Below are 19,889 nucleotides of genomic sequence, written 5' to 3'. Positions count from 1 at the left end.
GCTTCAAAGGCATATCGGCAAGTGCATTAAAATAGATATTCTATAGTAAAGCTTAGAAAATAATGCTTTCAAAATTGCTTCAAATTACTTCATTTGTGTGAATTTCCAAGATTACCTGGCTTTCAGAGATGCTAACTGTATCTTTAAAAACAACCCAGTCAACGGTGTCTGTGCAGGGAGGAGATGTCAGGGAGCCATTGTAAGTGTAATACTTGTCAGTTGAGTTTGGTAGAAGGTTCAGCAATGTGAATGGATCCAACACAGCCTGTTTCCCTACAAAGGAATCACACACATCTCAGCTGAAATCCCAACAGTGGAACTTAGCTGCTCAAAGCTCCTATGAAACAAAGACATATGCTTTGGTATGTATTTAATCAGAACTGAAATTTTAAGAACATTTTAGATTTATTTCAAAAATGGTGATAAAACTGGCGTATTCTAAATTTTCTTGCATATATCCCTACATAGTGCTAGATGCTTTATCATTACATGGGCAAGATGCTGGAGAGATTATTTTTACCTATGAAAGATATTCAGAAATCATATGGCCATCTGAATAGATACAGTAAAACCATTTGATAGGATTTAATACCAATTTGTGTAAAAGAAAAACAAAACCTTATTCTGATGAAGATATCTTCAAAAGTCTATAATAAACATCATGTTTAAAAATGACTTATTGAAAGTTTTTCCCTTAGAGATAAAGAATGAGACAAGGAATCCTTCTACAATACCACCATTTTTATCTAACATTGAACTGGAGGACTGGGACCATTTATTTACTTTATTTATTTACAATAAGGTATGAAAAAGAAAAAAAGAGTCATGAAGATGGGGCAGGAAAAAATGATGTCATCATAATTTTCAAATAACTCAGCTGAGCATGTGAGATATTGAAAATAATTTACAGACTATTAGAACTAATAAGTGTGTTTAGCAAAGTCACTGCATGCAACACCAATATATAAAACTTAATTGTACTTCTATTAACTGGTAACAAACAATAGAAAATGAAATTTCAAACAATATAACATGATAGCAACAAATATCAAATACAAGTAAATCTAACAAGTGATGTGTAAAACATCTACACTGAAAATTTAAAAACTTTGAGAGAATTAGATAAAACCTTAAAATGGTGGGAAACATGTTAACGGGAAGATTCAGTATTGTGAAGATGTTAATTTTCCCCAAGTTGTTTTATGGAGTCAATGACATCTTAATCAAAATTCCAGATGGGTTGGTGTTGGGGGGTGTGTGTGTGTGTTTGTGTGTGTATTAAATGACATTCTGTTTTTAAAATTTAAATGTAACCACAAAAAATGTTAAGACAATCTTGAGCAATAACAAAGGTAGGGATACCAAGTAGGAAGACCTACTATATAAGGCCATAGAAATCACGATAGTGAGATATTTATGCAAAGATGGAGAACTATGGAAGAAAATAAAGAGTCCAGACACACACATATATGGTTACATGATTTAAGACAGAAAAATTACTATGTAATGAATGATTAACCTTTTCAATATGCACTGCTGTGTCAACTGGATATCCTTATAGAAAAACATGAGTCTTTATTCCCTACTTCACACCGTAAGCACAAATCAGTTCTAAATAGAGTGTGGATCTAGATGTGAACAGACTAATAAGGCTTTTAGAGGAAAACATAGAAAATTATCTCCATAACGTTAGGGTAGGTTGAGATTTCTTAAATAGCATGCAAAAAGTGTTATTCACAAAGTGAAGAATGATGTACATGATACTCAGGATCTCTTTATCAATAGTCACCATTAAGAGAGTAAAAAGGCAGGACAAAGAGTAGAAAATATATTTCAGATTTTATATATATAATAAAAATATTGATTTATTCCTGCTATATTTACAAAGATATATAACTTGTATCGAGAATAGAGAATTCCTACAAAAAATTGGTAGACCTTTCCTAAGTGTTCCATCTAGTCTTAGAACCTTGAAACAACCCAGCTAAATCCATCTCCTTGAAGAGTCCCATTTTTGATCTTGCATCTTTCCAACAGCACTTACCAATGGCACTGCCTTGGCCATTTTGCTCTTTGTGTACCAGTCCTCACTCATATGGGCAGCAATCTGCTTACCAGTGAGATCTGTGTTTAACTTATTTTAACTTATCTGTGTTTAACTACCCAGTCCAGTACATGTCCTCTGCTCTGTCTTGTAGATTTAGGTCATTAAGAAATAGTCCCTGGGCTTCCCTGGTGGCACAGTGGTTGGGAGTCGGCCTGCCGATGCAGGGGACACGGGTTCGTGCCCCGGTCCGGGAGGATCCCACATGCCGTGGAGCGGCTGGGCTCGTGAGCCATGGCCGCTGGGCCTGCGCATCCGGAGCCTGTGCTCCGCAGCGGGAGAGGACACAACAGTGAGAGGCCCGCGTACCGGGAAAAAAAAAAAAAGAAATAGTCCCTGACGCCAATTTAATCTAGCCTAAGTGAGATGGTACAGTACAGAGTAGCAGTATACGAATTATCTGGGGAGCATTAAAAAAAAATCAATGTCCCAGACCCCACCCTAGGCTGTTTCAATTTAAATCTCTAGTAGTGGGACCTGAGCATCTATATTTATTTTTAGGCTATAATTTTAGGTGCATCTACATTTTTTAAAAGACCAACCCCAGGTGATTCAAACATGCAGCCAGAGTTGAAAACCTTAAGTAGAGTAAAGCTTTTGCAAGATTTTAGTCTTCTTGAACCCCAAATTCCTCATTACAAAATGAAATAACTGGACCGGATGATTTTTTTTTTTAACATCTTTACTGGAGTATAATTGCTTTACAATGTTGTGTTAGTTTCTGCTGTATAACAAAGTGCATCAGCTATACATATACATATATCCCTATATCCCCTCCCTCTTGCGTCTCCCTCCCACCCTCCCTATCCCACCCCTCTAGATGGTCACAAAGCACCGAGCTGATCTCCCTGTGCTATGCAGCTGCTTCCCACTAGCTATCTATTTTACATTTTGGACCAGATGATCTTAATAGTGTATTACGGCTCTAAATGAAATGAAGATTGGACACATCCAGAAAGCCTCAAGGAAAAAAACTATTTCCATTTAAAAGTTAGTTATTGAATGTTACTTTTTTCTGCAATACAGAAACTTCTTCAGGAAGAAAGAAGCCTGCTAATAAAGTTATAGATAACTGCTTCCAGTCTGCATTTAAGACTAAATCTTAGAAGTAAAAACCTATTGACAGAATTGATAGTGTCATGTAGATACAACCTAAGTCGTTTTAATCCATTAGAAAATTCAAGTTACATTAGGTTTAATGGGTTAATTAGTAACTTCTAAAAGTATGTCTTCCTCTCCTCCAATGTCAAGACAAGATTATTTAGAATTCAGACTCAGATTCAAGTTCTCAGAAACTAAGGAAACTATTTTGAACATGTGAATATTTTTCCATTTTCAGATTTATGTTTTTGATATTTAGAAAATTTGTGATTAAATAACCTCTTTTTAAATCATCAATGGACTACAATTCTTCCTTTTTCTGATGAAAAAACTTATCTTACAAATGTTCCGTGGAAATGTGGACGTAGAGAATACTAATTAAGTAAGGAGCCAGAAACTGACTCACTGCTACATTAGGTGGGAAATTAAACACCAGGAGACCTAGAAGCCAGAAAAGGAAAAACAGAAGATTTGAACAGGGATGGTGAAATAGATAACTGTCGTGAAATTGGAGAAGAAATTAAAAGGGAAATAATTAAGAGCAATGGAAAGAATCAGAAGAAAGTTTTCAATTCCTCCTTCCCTCATCTCAGTATAGAATCCATTCTTCCTTCAACGGCACTTCAATACCACTTATCTAGTCTCTGTTATGGACACGTTAACTATTTTGTACCTTATTTTTTTTTGTTATGTACGTACATGTCCTAAGTTTCTTTCTGATATCACAAGACTTTACAATTACAGTAGTATTTTCCAATTGCACCATCATCTTATGAGAAAACTGGACTAAGGTGGGGTTTTTTTGTGGCTTGCAAAAACATGCACCTCATCTGAATGACCTCACTATTACTAACACAAGAGAGAATCACACCTGAGCCAACACTGCTCTATTTGTGATCAGTCATTCACTCAGTGATCCTCTTCCTTTGAACATGAATTAATGGTTAACAAACCAATCAGATCCTCCTTCCTGGGAGGCTGATAGTAGGAGGTGGAAAGATGAGGAGGGTGAGAGACAAGGAGATAAAGACAAAGACCATGGTCAGGCCCAATGCAAGGAAAGAACCATTAAATACTTAAAACCAACTCTTATCACTTAGGACAATGAGACTTAGGATGGGGCCACATCAACACTGCCCGTGAGGATTTCACTATACAAATTCCTGGCCTGCATTTGTGATTAGGAAAGCACCACAAATCATTCTGATGAGAACTCCCATTTGAGAATCACTGATGATTTACCTGGGGTGTGTCTCCTTCTTGCAACTTGAAGGATTTCGACTAACAGTTTTTCCTTTTGTGGGCTCTGCTTAGGGAATATTAATGCATTATCTCTGATTGCTGCTACCGCACCCTCCCTCACCACTCCACAGGAGCGCAATGTCTAACACAGAGTAGGTGTGATGGAAGGAAGGAAAAGAAAAGAAGGTGAGAAAGAGGGAAGGAAAGAGAAATGGGTTTGTCTCTTAGAGAGGAATATAGGAAATGAGCAACCAGCCCACACCGTAATAAGGCAGACTTCACAATCTGAATGATGGTTGAACAGTGGTGATTTTTTTGTGTCACTCACATTATATGGAGAATATGTGGCAGGATTTTAGCCGCATATTCTCCATATAATGTGAGTTTAGCTGCAGTTCCTGAGCCACTGTCTAAAGACGAGCACTGCCTTCAAGTTCCCAGCAGCAATGGCTGGCAGCCAACGTTGGGAAACCTACCGTTTATGGGGCGCCAGGGGTTTTGCTAGACTCTGAAATAGGACTAAATTTAATCCAAGAATTCTCAAACATTTAACTTTGGAAGGACTTAACTTATTTAGTTTGGACAGATCATATCTCACAACCATTCAAATCAGATTGATAGGTGTTTCATATGTGTTCTGAAACATGTAACTAATATAAATCTCTACAATATATTAGAACAAACTTTTTGGACAGACAGGTTCTAAATCCTAGCTCTACAACTGTATGGGCTTAGGTGTCCTTGCTGAGTATATGGAAATATTAAGTATCTAGTAGATGGGCTGATAGGCATGGAGGATTTTATTTTTTGGTAAAAGAGGAGAGAAGTTGGTGCATGGGGAGAGAGAGAGAGAGAAGATAGATAGATAGAGGGCAGACTAGTATGTGTTTCCAGACAGCCAGGAGACCATTTGTTCTGTTTCTGAATTAAGAGCCAGGACAGAGGCAGAATGCTGTTAGGGAACCCACATTCCCAGGGAGGGTACTATGTGACAGCAGGCTCTGATGAAGCATCCCCCTCAATGGCTTATAGACAGTAGATATTAAAAAGGAAACTTTAGTCCAAGAACATGAGCAAATTGGTTCTTAAGCTCAGACTACACCCTCCTAGAGACCCCCAGAAACAACTGAAGAGGCCTCAAGAGAGTGGCCAAAGTGCCACAGTTGCACAAATCAGGACTAACAACCAGTGTTAGTATCACTTTTGTGGTCCCACAGGCTGGTGCAAGGCCTGGGAACATTCAGGTTCATATTTTACATCATTTTAAGTTTAGGAATTCAAACTAGCTGCTTTCTTGCAGTCTGCAAAGACTCCACTTTCTGACTAAATGAGGGAAAAATTAAGTGTGGCTTATGGCATTCAATGTTGAATTCTGCAATCTAGGTGGATGGAGGGAGATAACTAACAGCTTTATGCCGTTTGATTGCACCTTTCAAAAAAAAAAGAAAGCAAGCTGCACTGCAGGAGCTCACATATGCCTGACTTCTGAAGAGTTTGGTCAATTCAAGTTCTCACATATAATTGACAAAGATGAATCAACCCTAGGCCAGATTTCTGCTTTCAGGAAAAGGATCTATGTGAGTTGTGTTTCTGATTTCACATTTTGCAGCTTCCCGGAGAGGAATACTCCTCCTTTATTGATAACTCAGGACAACATTAATACTCTGCTTAATAAAAATAAAACAACAACAACAACAGGTTTGCTGTCTCTTGCCAATGTTGTCAAAAGCATTTGCTGTGACCAATTACAAGATCCGTGAGATAGCAGGCAGAACAGTATAAAAGTATAGTGAACCTTGTTCTATGTGGGCATTCACCTTCCAAAAATCTTATCTCATCATATTGGTAAAGCAAGGACTTATCAAGGAAACCACCAGGGAATACATTTGAACTTGAGTAACAATTCCCTTTTCACTTTAAAATATAATTTTTATAAAATTAACTGGTTTCAGATTATAGAGTGTTTTACAGATGTACAATGCAGAGACAGAATAAAAATACGTTTAAATGCATAATGTGATTAGATTATTTTCAATAAAAGAATTAGAAAACTTCCAACTTCCTACTTACATTAACGTTTTATGATTTTATGTGACAAAAATTTCTGATGAATTGTTCTTTAGTGAGAAGTGTATAAACCGTCAAGTGTAAGATGTGACAGATTGCTCCTCTTTACAAATGTCTGCCCTTCTTCCTTGGAACAAGTGATTTTTATAACATTGTAAAAACATTGTAAAAATTCATATGCATTCCAGTAAATCTGGAAGAAAGAGATTTCTCCAAATAGCTTACCGAAACGACTAACACTCTCAACTCCATCAATAATTGCTTTGTAATCCAAATTTTCTTCTATTCCAACCTGTGAAAGAAGAATGATGTTCTAAAAGTTGCATAAAATATTTGACTAATTATTCAATAAAATGTAAAGATTAGTAAATTCTATTTTAAGTATTCAAAAGTAATGTCCTAAATGCACACTTTTTTTTCACAGCAAGTTAAGAATAAACCAAACAAAAACCAGATAATTTTCAAATTTTCCATGAAGAAAAGGACATTTTAAAATGTTACGATTCACAGTTACTGCTGTATCATGCTGATGCTTTGCGAATAAGCAAATCTTGTAGTGTACGAGTGCACAGATTTGCTCCAGCTGGAAGTGACATATCCAATTGACAAATACAAGAGTCCCCTTTTAAACATACCAGCCAAGAGGTTGTTCTCTTTGAAAATAATCACCAGTTATCATTCCACTTATAAGCGCTTCTATTTGTAAAAAAGTGTGTTTTGAAATTCCCCATGATTGAAAAGTTAGTGCTAAATCTCTGTATAATGATTACCTCAAATAAAATGGATAAAGCTCTTAACTTCCCTTTTCCTTTAATGGCTTCCTCAAAACTTGAAAATCGGTCCGCATCAAAGCAGTAGATTTGCATCTATAAATGTAACAAAGATGGCTTTATTACATACAAAGACTTCACAAAAAAGTCAGCAAAAAGACAATAAAATAATTTATCAGTTCATTAAATTCTATTTGAAAAATTCTATAAACTATATAATTCTATATTTTGTGAATTTTCAAAATACTTTATCAACTACATGTATACACAACTATCATTTATCCTTCAATGAAGAAAGAAATACGAAGTTGGACGGATCTAGAACTGAAATGACCACTTTGTGATTACCAGGGGACACTGAATAATTTACTAGAGCAATTATCAAATGTAATAAATTATCAAATGTTATTTTCACTATTTTGATGGAATTCTTTCAAATATGGTTTCATTCTTTCCTGAATGGACATGCCTTTCTTGATGGTCTGAGCTACCAGTTTTGGACATTATTGTATTGTGCTCTACTAACAGTGAAACTCTCAAGAACTCTCTGCTTCTACCTAAAAAATACCAAAGGAGTCATAAATTCCTTATTTTAAGTCTCTCCCCCCTGGTGCGAGGCTATCCCTTGTTCATTTCTACTTCAGTCCACACATCTATCTATAACAGCCTCCACTCTCACTTACAAGCTGGTGCTCCTAGGGTCGTGGGCTTGGAAATTTGATAACTCAGGTAGTTTAGACATATAATTAAGGGAAGAGCAGAAAGCCTCTGAAAAGATTAATGTGCAGTTAGGGCTATGGATCAGAGAAATAGCAGGTGTGAAGCAGAGGAAGGCAGTGGCTCCCACCTTGGGTGGTCACCAAAACCTTTTCAGAGAGAGGATTTCCAAGTTGACCCCTGAAGCATGAGTGGCTTTCAAGTTGACAGAGGAAAAAGCAGAAGAGATGAATGTGTGTTCAGGTCAGAGGGACCGGCTAGGAAAAGGCCTACAGGTGAGAAAGTATGAGAAGTGTGGGAAATGGAAAGTAGTTTGTTAGAAGTTCAGTTGAGCACACGTGAGAGGAGAAGAGAGATATGAGGCTGGAGAAGTAGGCAGGGGCCACACAGGCAGTCCCAGCAGTTTGGGCTGGAGGGCAATAGAAGTCCCTGATGGGAAGGGGGCAGGGCTGGGGAGAAGGGGGGAGAGCAGAAGGGATTAAGACTGGAGAGAAACTAGCTGTAGGGACTTAGATACTCAAGTAAGAGACAAAGGTGGTTTGAACCTTTTTCTGACCTCCCACATCATTTAGGGGCAGGACTGAGGCGCTGATTATAGGATGTGAGAGGCCGGAAAGAAAGAGCAGGTCACGCATACCCCCCAGTTTCCCTGCTTGCACAATTACGTGAAGAGTGTTTTGAAAAACAAACAAGATGGAATTCCCTGGCGGTCCAGTGGTTAGGATTCTGGGCTTTCACTGCTGTGGGCCCAGGTTCAATCCCTGGTCAGGGAACCAAGATCCCGCTAAGCCACGTGGCGAGGCCAAAAAAATAAAATAAATAAATAAAATTAAAACCATGAATGTTTTTAAAAATAAAATAAAAAGCAAACAACAAACAAATGACATCTCTGAGAGACAACTTGAGGGGCTTTTAAATAAGAAAAGTACGTGAGGTTTAGTACACAGATTCTGTATAATTTATTTTGCTGAATCACAGCTTTTGTTATTGTTAGAGTTTTTCTTGATTTTCACCATTGTTCTAAGTAGTATTTGTGAGAGAGCTAAACTCTCGGAAGTGAGAATGTTATGTGTTTAATGGGTTGACTTTCGTATTTTTAACAAACCAAATTTGATAAATATGCTTTTCTTTAAGGATATTTAAAAAGTTATAAGTCATAAACTTGAATGTGCTTCTCCACATTAAAATATTTTAATCCTTTATGAAATAACTAATTTATCTTATTTTTATTATCAATAACTATTTTGGATTATAAAAGTAATACAGATTTATTACAGGTAATATTGAAAATATGGCAACTTTAAAGGAGAAAAGAAAAGGCACCTATAATGCCATCACCCAGAGAAAATCACTATTAATGTTTTCTTGGTTTCCTTCAATTATTTTTACAATAGCAATAATTCAATCTTTCATTTAATCCTCATAATAACTTTACAGAGATGTGCTACTACTATTATGTCAGTTTCACGGAACAGAAACAGAAGCTTAGGGAAATTAAATAATTTTTACAATGTCATGTCATATAGCTACTAACTAGACGGTGAAGCCAGTATTCAAGCCTCGTCCATTTGACTCAGACTGTACTCTCAGCCACTAATTAGTTTCATGTTTTACAAAATTTGGAATAATAATACTGTGTATATGGGTTCAAGCCCTGGTCGGGGAAGATCCCACATGCCGCGGAGCTACTAAGCCCGTGCGCCACAATTACTGAGCCTGCGCTCTAGAGCCCACAAGCCACAACTACTGAAGCCCTTGCGCCTGGAGCCCGTGCTCCACAATAAGAGAAGCCACCACAATGAGAAGCCCGCACACCGAAATGAAGAGTAGCCCCCGCTCACCGCAACTAGAGAAGGCCCGCGCGCAGCAAGGAAGACCCAACGCAGCCAAAATTAAATACTTAATTAATTAATTAAAAAAAAAGACTGTGTATACTATTTTACATTCCACTTTTTAAAAGCACTTATGATGAACTTTTTCTGTGTAAATAGTTGAAAAACATGATTTTTAAAAGATCTATAATAATCTATCATAATGTATTTAATCATTTCCTTTTGTTTCAATTTTTATTATTGTAAATAAGTCTTTGCACATAAATTTTTATGTCCTTAATTATTCTTCAGACTAAATTGCTACAAATTGAAATGTGAATATTGAGAATAAAACATTTAAAGTTCTTGATAAAAACAAGTGAACTGCTTCCCAGAAAGTCTACCAATTTATACTTTCTCCAGACATGTATGAAAGTGTTTACATATTTCACTGCACACACACTATTTATTATAATTATATTTATTTTGCCAATTTTAAATCTGAAAATTTTCTCATTTTAATTTGAAGCTTTTTGATTCTCCAGTATGTTGATAAAATTTTCCCCTTCTGTTTCTACTGGGCTATGGAAAGAATTTCATTCATTCACTCATCAGTATTTATTGATCATCTATAATGTGACACTCTGCATTACCAGGACGTGGAAAATCACATATGGATCTTATTGAGCTTAGGCTAGTGAAGAAGGCAGATATTAACTAAGGAAACAAAATATAGCTGTATAAATTATAAAGTTGATTACAAATGAATTAAATTATATGGTAAATAAAATCCCAATGATTTAGAAAATGAAATAGTAACTAGTGGAACTATTGACTTACCTCCAGTGGAAATTTTTGTCCTTCTAAACTATGTTCTGATCCATCAGATGACATATTGCATTTTCCCCAGTGAAAAGTTATCTTGCTTGCTCTGAACACCGTTTCTGAAACTCCTCCACTGAGACGGTAGTCATTTGTGAGATTAATTTCCACTTAAAAAAACAATAAAATTGCATCTAAGTTTCTGAGAATCAAAATTGCAAATTTAACTAAATTTTCATCTATTAAAGTACATTAATAAAATCATTTATTTGATAAATTTAGAAAAAGTTATCATTTTGGAAGCTGAACTTTGTAACTCTGCATAGTATACTTAATGTATCCTATTGCCACAAATGTAAAATAAACCTAAGACCTTAACTGCTATACAGCACTAAAAGCAGGAGACAGGCAGTCCGCCTGCCCTGTCTGTTTGGTGTTCCAAGATTTGTTTGTTTGGTGTCCAAAGCCCTGCTCCCCTAACGCATCAGAGGGTAGTGAGGGGATAGTTAAAGGGAGAAGGAACAGAGGAGTGGAAAGAGGAAGTCTTTTCCTGGGGGTAGCCCCAACCTTCTCAAGGTCAGCCTGTTGCTACTCTTTAACAGGCTGCTGCTTTTGTCCCATCTCCTTATGCCTCCAAGCATCACTCCAGGCTTCAACAAGCTTCAGAACTTCTGTCCTAGACTGTGGCAAGGAAGGCGGGAGACCCATTCCTATTGAAGGGGTTTAAGCCATCTCATGTTTGAAGCCTCGGTTGCAACTCTCAGAATCTTAAACTCTCCTATTTCAGTTCCGTAGCAGATACTATCTGACTGCATTTTAGGAGTCATCTGGAGATTAATGATTCTCTGGAGACCCTAATGCAAGATTTCAATGTCTCTCAATCAGATTTAAATAGTCTTTGTTCTATCAAGCAGAAACCACTGTTGGCATTAGGAACAGAATCCAACACATTGGCCAGTATAAAGTCTGCCAAATAAAACATAATTCTTAACTTTTAGGCTGTGCTTTTTTTTCCAGTGGACACCAGCCAGCTAGAGATATAAACTTTCATGAATAATAACAATAGCAACAAACACAATAACAATAATGGTCAACATTTATCACTTACGACATGCCATGCATTACACTACTTTACGTGTATTAAATATTTGATCCTCACACAACCCTTGGAAGAAGATACCATTACAATCCCTATTTAACAGATAAGGAAATTGAGTCACAGAGAGGTTAAGTAACTTGCTCAAGGTTCCACACTGTGCTTTAAATGGCCAGTAGTGAACCTAAAAAGTGTGGCTCTAAAGATCAAGTGCTTTACCACATTCCACTAAGAAAAATAAAGCAGAGATTACATGCTTTACTGCTTTGTAACATCCTTTAAAGCTGGTAATTAAAATGTCAAGATTTGGGACAATATACTTTTATGTATTAAATTAATAATATCTTATAACATGTAATAATTTTTCAAATTATTCATTCAGAAAAATACTTACTGAATGCTTATTATTTATCAGGCACTGATGTTGAAAATTCCTACCCTCACGGGACTTTTAAATTACCACATTAAAATAATTATATTAGCAAAATATGGAAAACAGAGAAAAATACCACTAATGATAAAACCACACCAATATAGCTACTATTATAGTGAATATTTTTTCTAATCTTTTTCCTATATTTGTTTTTACATAACTTCCTGATATACATACGATTTCATTTAACCTATAAGATCAGAAAAACAATACTGTTCACTTTTATAAACTATTTTGTCTATCTGTTGTTTACTGGAATTTTTTATGGTATTATATTTTGCATACTAAGAGAAAAAACTTAGAGAGTGCTTCCTAAGGATGGTATATAATTTTAAACTTTCTAATAGAAGGGCTAGTAATTTCTTAAAATTCAATTATAGTAGATTGCTTTTTTCACATCCAAATATTGAACACAGCACAAGGCTGAGCAGACAAGATCAAATAAAATGCCCAAGAAAAAGAAATCCTGATTGACTAAGTGATTAACCAGTGATGGGGTTATTAAATTACAATAGCTATATATTATATTATCTTTAACAGCTCTTCCAGTGGAGGCATCTTTATTGTTATATTACTGGAGAACATGGTATTATGACTTTGGTCATTTAATTTTTTGTACACATTTTCAGAAGGTCTAAACTTCCAATTTCCTATTTGACTTCTTCTACCTATAGTTTCTATCTGGTTCAGAATACATCATTCAAAGGAAAATAAAAGGAAAATAACCTAAACATACTCTAGGTCTGATAAACATATTAACGTCAGAAACAAAATGCAAATATTTTACCTGTTTTCCCAGTGTTATGAATGAATGTGTTTTCCAAAGATGTTTTATCCCAACCCTGAAATTTAAGTTTCTTAAGATTCACATTTACTTGTGTAAGATCTTCATCAATATTGATAGGAGATTGTTTGGGGCTATTACATGTTGGATATTTCTTTCCCCAATTTTTTTGATTCAATGCTCCTAGGGGGAAAAAAAAGTAAGAAGTTAGTTTTTTAAATTACCATGCAAAAGCTAAATTTTATATTTATAAAGTAGTTAATATGTTACATAAAAGTAGACACAATAGTAGGGAAAATTGGGACATCTTTAAACCAATTCTTAAAATAATTACAGTTGGACCTCTGTATTCACAGGTTTCACTTCTGCAGATTCAACTAATCTCAGAGCAAACACACTTGGTAAAAATAATTCCAGAATGCTCCATAGCACTGGCAACTATTTACATAGCATTTACATTGTATATACAACTATTTACATAGCATTTACATTGTATATACAACTATTTACATAGCATTTACATTGTATATACAACTATTTACATAGCATTTACATTGTATATACAACTATTTACATAGCATTTACATTGTATATACAACTATTTACATAGCATTTACATTGTATTAGATATTATAAATAATCTAGAGATAATCTGAAGAATACGGGAGGATGTATGCAGGTTATATGCAAATACTACACCATTTTATATAAAGGACTTGAGCATCACAGATTTTGGTATCTGAGGGAATCCTGGAATCAATTCTTCTCCAATACTGAGAAACAACTGTATGCCTAGATTTAGATTCTGGGTTTTAATATGATACACTATGAGAAGATGCTTATAGAACAAGTGCAGGGTTCAACAATGGCCTTGTTTAGCCATCACGCTCTTCCAAATCAACAGAAAACCTACTTGTCCTATCAGATAGTTAGTACTAGCTCAGGGTTCCAGATTGAAGCATGTCCAGATGAGAGGAGTTAAGTTCTGACTTCCTTAGTACTCTACACGGGGATGGGGTGGGGGGAGGCCCCTTTAGACTTTCTCTTATCCCTGCGTTGAACGATTTGGTTTAATTTCCATCTGCTCAGGGCTTATTTATAAAAATGTAATCACAGGCTCTCCTTGAAATATCTCCTTCCTTCCCCTCTCCCCCTTTTTTTTCCTGGTTATAAAGCCTAACAGATTTTATGGTTTAACAATAGAAAAAATAAAACAGGGCTTTCTCTAAAGATTTTTGCTTACAGTGAAGTGAATTTTCATCTGTCCCACAGAATGAATAGTCCTCTAAACCCAAATTGCCCTATGTTGCCTTTATTTCACCACTACCTGAAACCACAAACCATCTCTCATAACCTATTTCACTGGACATTAACTTAGCTAAGCACCCAAGCAGTGCTAACAATGGGAATGTTTTATTTAATGTTCATCTATTAAAATATATGCAATGTTGTGAGTCCAAGTCTCAACCTCTTCTCTGGCTAAACTCTAGCATTTCTGCCACCATTCCACGAAAGAGCAGGTAGCCGCACCGTTTTCAGCTTCTATCCTTTCAAATGCTTTTCTTTCAGAACATGAGTATGGGTAAGGCCAAGATTTCACATGGTTGATGTTCAGAGAAATTATAAGAAAACATACACTCCGTACAACTCTAGTCTATGCCATCTTCTTTTTGTGATAAGGGAATCAGTGAGGATCGACTTACATGCAAGCTCTCATAATGTGATAAAGCTAATTTTGCATAATTTAACCCAGGAAAGAAATAATAGTCACGCTGTGAAACTGCCTATATAGCCAGGGAAATTTTGGTAATTCATCTCCTAGTGAGGCATACACCAGAATCAATAATAGGTGCTGAAAACTTATTTTATTTTAAAATCTAGCTCGCTGTTTAGAGAGCACTTGAATACAATATGCTTTAAATATGCAGAATGATGCACATTTTGGCTTCTGGGAACAGCTCTAACAATTTGAGTAATAATACATTAATTTCACTGTAAAGAACACTGGCATGGGGACAAGAAAACACTGCTTGTTTTACTAGTGTCAATGCAAGAGAAGCAGAGAAAGAAATTGCAGTACGAATCAATAAACCACTTTTTATTGCTTACATTTTTTCAAACAGTACAATAAATTCTGAGCACACTTAGGAAGTCTCATAGTTGTGGTGCATAGAAACACAAAGTTTTAAGTCTCTAGAGCACTGAATATGAGTTATAACCTGTTTTGTCCACAGCATTTAGTGCTCATCTCTACTTGGATTCTAACTGAGCATATCCACAACTGAACACTGGATTTCTGCCCTACAAGTGCCTCCTATAATCACTGCCATCCCCTAAACACAGAAGTCATCCTGGTGCCTCTGTTTCCTCCTCAGCAAGCCCTTTTGTGTCTACCTTCAAAATATGTCTTTAATCAGATCATTTCTCATCTCAACTGTTAGCACCCTTAGCCCAAGCCACCGTCATTGCTGGCCTGTTAGTGTTGCTGTTTCACATGCAGCAACACCATCACCTAGGAGATTGTCAGGAGTGTCAGACCTCCACTGTAGCCTTACCAAATTGGAATCTACAATTTAACCCAATCCCCAGGAGATTCACACACATGTTAAATTTTGAGAAGCAACGGCTTAGACATCTCCAGCGCCTTCTAATTAGTCTCCAGCTTCTTCTCTTGCCCCTTTCACAATTTTGGTCCCCACCTACCTGGTAGGCAGGATTCCGAGATGACCCCCCGCACTCTAGTGTCTAGAAAAAAAGCCTGGCACATAGTAGGTATTCAATAAACATTTGTTGAATGACTGAAACGGACAAAAAAATGATGATGTCTTTCATTTTATGAGTCTGAGTTCACAGGGGTCTAACATAGGATGAAAACAAGAAAAAAGAAAGAATGAAAACTGACCGACTGAAGAAATATTTCTAAACTCAACTGCAGATCACATCTGACTGTTTGTTATATGACAATTTTGTTGAGTAGTCCCCACTAAACTTCTGCTGAAGGATATAAAGAAAGATCTCGTGCCCAAATTGTATGTTGTCTGACCTTGTACAGCACAATGATCCTGAGTCACTGGATCTCTAAAGTGTATGAGTGTAGACTCAGTTTAAAATACCTACTAGATCATGATGTCAAGTACGGTATAGGTTCAGGGAGCCTCCTTAATTTCTGTGATTAACAGACAAAATAGAAGAACCAGAACAGGCAAAAGGAAATTTTTTAGTGAAAGGCTGTACAACAGAAAAAGTCCAAAAAAATAAGACCTTGATGTTCTTTTTGCAGTGAACTCTGAAAAGAGGATGTCTCAAATCATCGTAAGTAGAGATCCAGGGAAAGTAAATTAATAAAGTGTTAAGATTGCACACAAGGATGAAACATAAATCAAAGAAGCATTAAATATACTTTAGCTGTTTTTAATAATGAACCATTAGGTTAACCTTATGCTTAAACATTACCTTTAAAATTCCCAAATTAATGTTTTTAATTTTGCAGTTGGAGACCTCAGTCCATGTCATAATAAAAACCAGGATGACATACCCAAGGAAGCAGGTGTACAGAATTCACTAGAACTATATTGTATCACTTGAGTGTTATTAACAAATGTTGTGAAGGAAGAAATTAGGATATGCATTGTAGTTGCAGCAGAAGATTATCAGGGTGATTTACCCATCAGGAGGACTGCAGAGTACTAAATGTCAGCTCTAGAGAATTAAAATAAATTATTCATTCACGTATTCATCCATTCTTTCATCCGTTTATTGACTCACCTGAACTAGTACCACTCCAATAAATTTGCTGTGCTCACCTGTGTTGGAGCACTTCACAGACTGTATGCTGTTTGTCACCTTAGCTATCGCATCTTTGTCTCATTGCCAAGCTCTAAGTCTGGCACATAGTAGAAATAAATTAAATGCTTGGAAAATAGGCTTTGAACACCAAGTGAATGTATTCAGTATTTACATCCTGTGCACTCCTGATTCCAAGCAGAATGGAAAGTGATCGTAGGCTCTGTAGGCGATGAGCATGGGCTCAAGTTTCTTTGTTTGCTTGTTTATTCTTGCATCCCAGAAGGTTGGGGGCGTGTTCAAGAAAAAGGAGACAAATGCCTGAAGGAGTAGATGGGATGAAAGAAGGCAAACGTGGATATCAAAGCACACAATGCAGGCCTTGAGGGATGGGTAGAATCTTGACAGGCAGAGGGGAACTGAGAGCATGTCTGGCTGAGCGATGAGCCTGAGCAAACTCATGGGGGCAGAAAAGTGCGGAGAGTGAATGCCGAGGACTTCTACAGAGGGAGATGGAAAGGCAGACTGTGATCAGACATACCTGGGGAGGCCAGTGGGAGGCACTGAGGCTTTGGAAGGCTGAGGAGCTTACTGCTGCCTTATGAGAGAGGTTGAGCTGGCAGGAATGCAGGATGAGCAGAGAGAGGGAGGCTGCATAATTAGCGGACATTTCCCTTGGCATCTTCTATTTGTCTTCATCTGATTTGTACATAATCCCTGTGCAATGGACTGAATGTTTATGTCCCTCCAAAATTCGTATGTTAGAATCCTAATCTCCAATGTGATGCCATTTGGTGGTGGGGCCTTTAGGAGGTGATTAGGTCATAAGGGCTCTGACTAACACAAAGGATTAACGCCTTTATGAAAGAGATGCCAGAGAGATCCCTCGCCCCTTCTGAAATGTGAGGTTACAGTGAAAAAATAATGGTCTAGGAAGCAGCCCTCACTAGATACAAAATCTGCTGGTGCCTTGATCTTGGACTTCCAGTCTTCAGAGCTGTTACAAATAAACTCCCGTTGTTTATAAGCCACCAGTCTATGGTATTTTGTTATAGCAGCCTGAATGGCTAAGGTACCTTGTATTTATTTGAACTACAATATGTCTGTTTCTTATTTGTATCGTAATTCCAGAACCTTTGTTAGAACCTGGCACTTAAGGATTAAATAAACATTTCCTGAATGAATAAACACTTCAATAAAATATCTACAGTTACCTACACTTCAGTATCTTTGTACTACACACCTTCTAAATAGGAACACATTCTAAAAACCATTCTGTGTAGGGAAGTATTTATTACTCCACCAGTCTCTAACATAAAGATATCAACTGAGGAAAACTAAAGTTTAAAATAAAGAAGGAATGAGTAAAAAAAAAATACCAATGAAGATTTTTAATATTTGAAGAAAAAAGTGAGAAAATGATGAAAATGAAAGTCAAGGAAAAAATCATCCTCTCTGTTTTTTGCATGATTCCTGTTGAGTCTTACCTTCTAATATCAGAAAAATGGATAAAATAATTATAATACAGTGTAAGGTATTCAGCAGACATCCACTGAAATTTCATTTAAATATGATTTTAAAATCCCAATATTTGTTTCTTTTCAAGGTTATCATAAGTTACTGATATTTAACAAACTTTGAATAACAGTAGACTTAGAACTGATTCTTTAAAGACCAAGATATCGTTAAGAAAAATACATACTGCTTTTAATCTTAATGAATTTCTTGTCTAGTCCAGGTTTTGACATAAGAAAATGTTTGTGTCTCTACACATTTACATATAAAAATATTATTATTATTAAGAGGCAAAAATAAATGTCATACTGGAATGTAGACTGTAGTAATGATTGTGGCATTAACTGCAAGTAATTGCTTTGAATAAACTCCGCTCAAGATTCCATATACCATAAATCAAAGCTTTATAAATGACTCTGGACTTGCTTTATGTGTGCTAACAAATATACCAAAAGCCAAAATTTATAAGTCACTGAAATAGCATAAAGCTATCAGCAGTGAAATGTCTTGGATTCAAATTTCAGTTTATTCAAATACAAAAATGAAACAAACCAGTGTTACTTTCAATAAAAGTATAGCACATAACTTAGTACTCCAGCAAACTGTATATATATACTTAAGTATGCACTTTTCAGATAAGGCAATCAGCTGCTTGAGAAAGGGAGCTTCCTCAAAGATTAGAAAATAAACCCCTGAAGTACTGAGTAACGGTCATTGAGTGATTTTATGTCACACCAGTAAGTATCACCATTTGAAAGCAAAGGAAGAAAGATGTCTGAGGTAACTTTCTATGTTGAGAACAAGAATGACGATGTATTTTTACACACACAAATCAGTGTGTCTGCTTATGGTTTTGGTTTAACAGAGGTTTTAGGAGCTAGAGAGAGCAAAGCAGTTGGTGAATATAGATAATGGTTGCTATTAAAACTGTGCTGAAAGTAGATCAAATGCAAACAATTTCAGCACGAGAAGCTGTTTAGTCAAGACTGCATTTTCCCTTATTATCTGCCCTAATGGGACACTCACATCAGGGCAGCAGAAAATCTTTGCAAGCCTGGCAGATATATCCAATTGACACAGGGTTACAAATGTCAGGGAAGGTAATTATCAACTGATTCAGGAAAATGCTAGCACAAAACTTCCTTAAGCACTATGATATTGAAGAACATTATTAATTGAAGTTCAGTATAAATAGAGAGAGCGATCAGAAACTTACTTCAAAGTTCCTGTTTAAAATTTTATGACTTGGGGCTTCCCTGGTGGAGCAGTAGTTGGGAGTCCGCCTGCCAGTGCAGGGGACGTGGTTCGAGCCCTGGTCCAGGAAGATCCCACATGCCACGGAGCAACTAAGCCCGTGAGCCATGGCCGCTGAGCCTGAGCTCTAGAGCCCGTGAGCCACAACTGCTGAAGCCGGCTCGCCTGGAGCCTGTGCTCCACAGCCAGGGGGGCCGCCGCGGTGAGAGGCCCACGCACTGCAGCAGGGAGTAGCCCCCAACTCGCTGCAGCTGGAGAGGGCCTGCGTGCAGCGGAGAAGACCCAATGCAGCCCCAAATAAATAAATTTAAAAAAAAACTTGTTTAAAAAAAAAAGTTTATGACTTTTTCAAGTTGGAAAAATCTGAGGTAAATACATAAAAACCTTAAG

General features: G+C 36.6%; 1 protein-coding gene across 5 annotated transcripts in view; it reads right to left on the bottom strand.

The window, feature by feature from the left end:
* The window catches only part of PTPRZ1 (protein tyrosine phosphatase receptor type Z1), a 165,267-nt gene that overhangs the window by 63,611 nt on the left and 81,767 nt on the right, over positions 1-19,889 (bottom strand). For all 5 annotated transcript variants that reach the window (XM_067746840.1, XM_067746841.1, XM_067746842.1 and 2 more), the window contains exons 3-7: positions 12,951-13,130; positions 10,653-10,804; positions 7,285-7,380; positions 6,740-6,806; positions 116-273 (exon numbers count right to left, since the gene is read on the bottom strand). In XM_067746840.1, coding sequence (XP_067602941.1) covers positions 116-273; positions 6,740-6,806; positions 7,285-7,380; positions 10,653-10,804; positions 12,951-13,130 — 653 coding nt within the window. The remainder of the gene's footprint in view (positions 1-115; positions 274-6,739; positions 6,807-7,284; positions 7,381-10,652; positions 10,805-12,950; positions 13,131-19,889) is intronic.

This window comes from Pseudorca crassidens, chromosome 8, assembly GCF_039906515.1.
Source record: "Pseudorca crassidens isolate mPseCra1 chromosome 8, mPseCra1.hap1, whole genome shotgun sequence".
NCBI lineage: Eukaryota > Metazoa > Chordata > Mammalia > Artiodactyla > Delphinidae > Pseudorca > Pseudorca crassidens.
The sequence above is the reverse complement of the archived record's forward strand: the minus strand, read 5'-3'. Positions and strand labels throughout refer to the sequence as shown.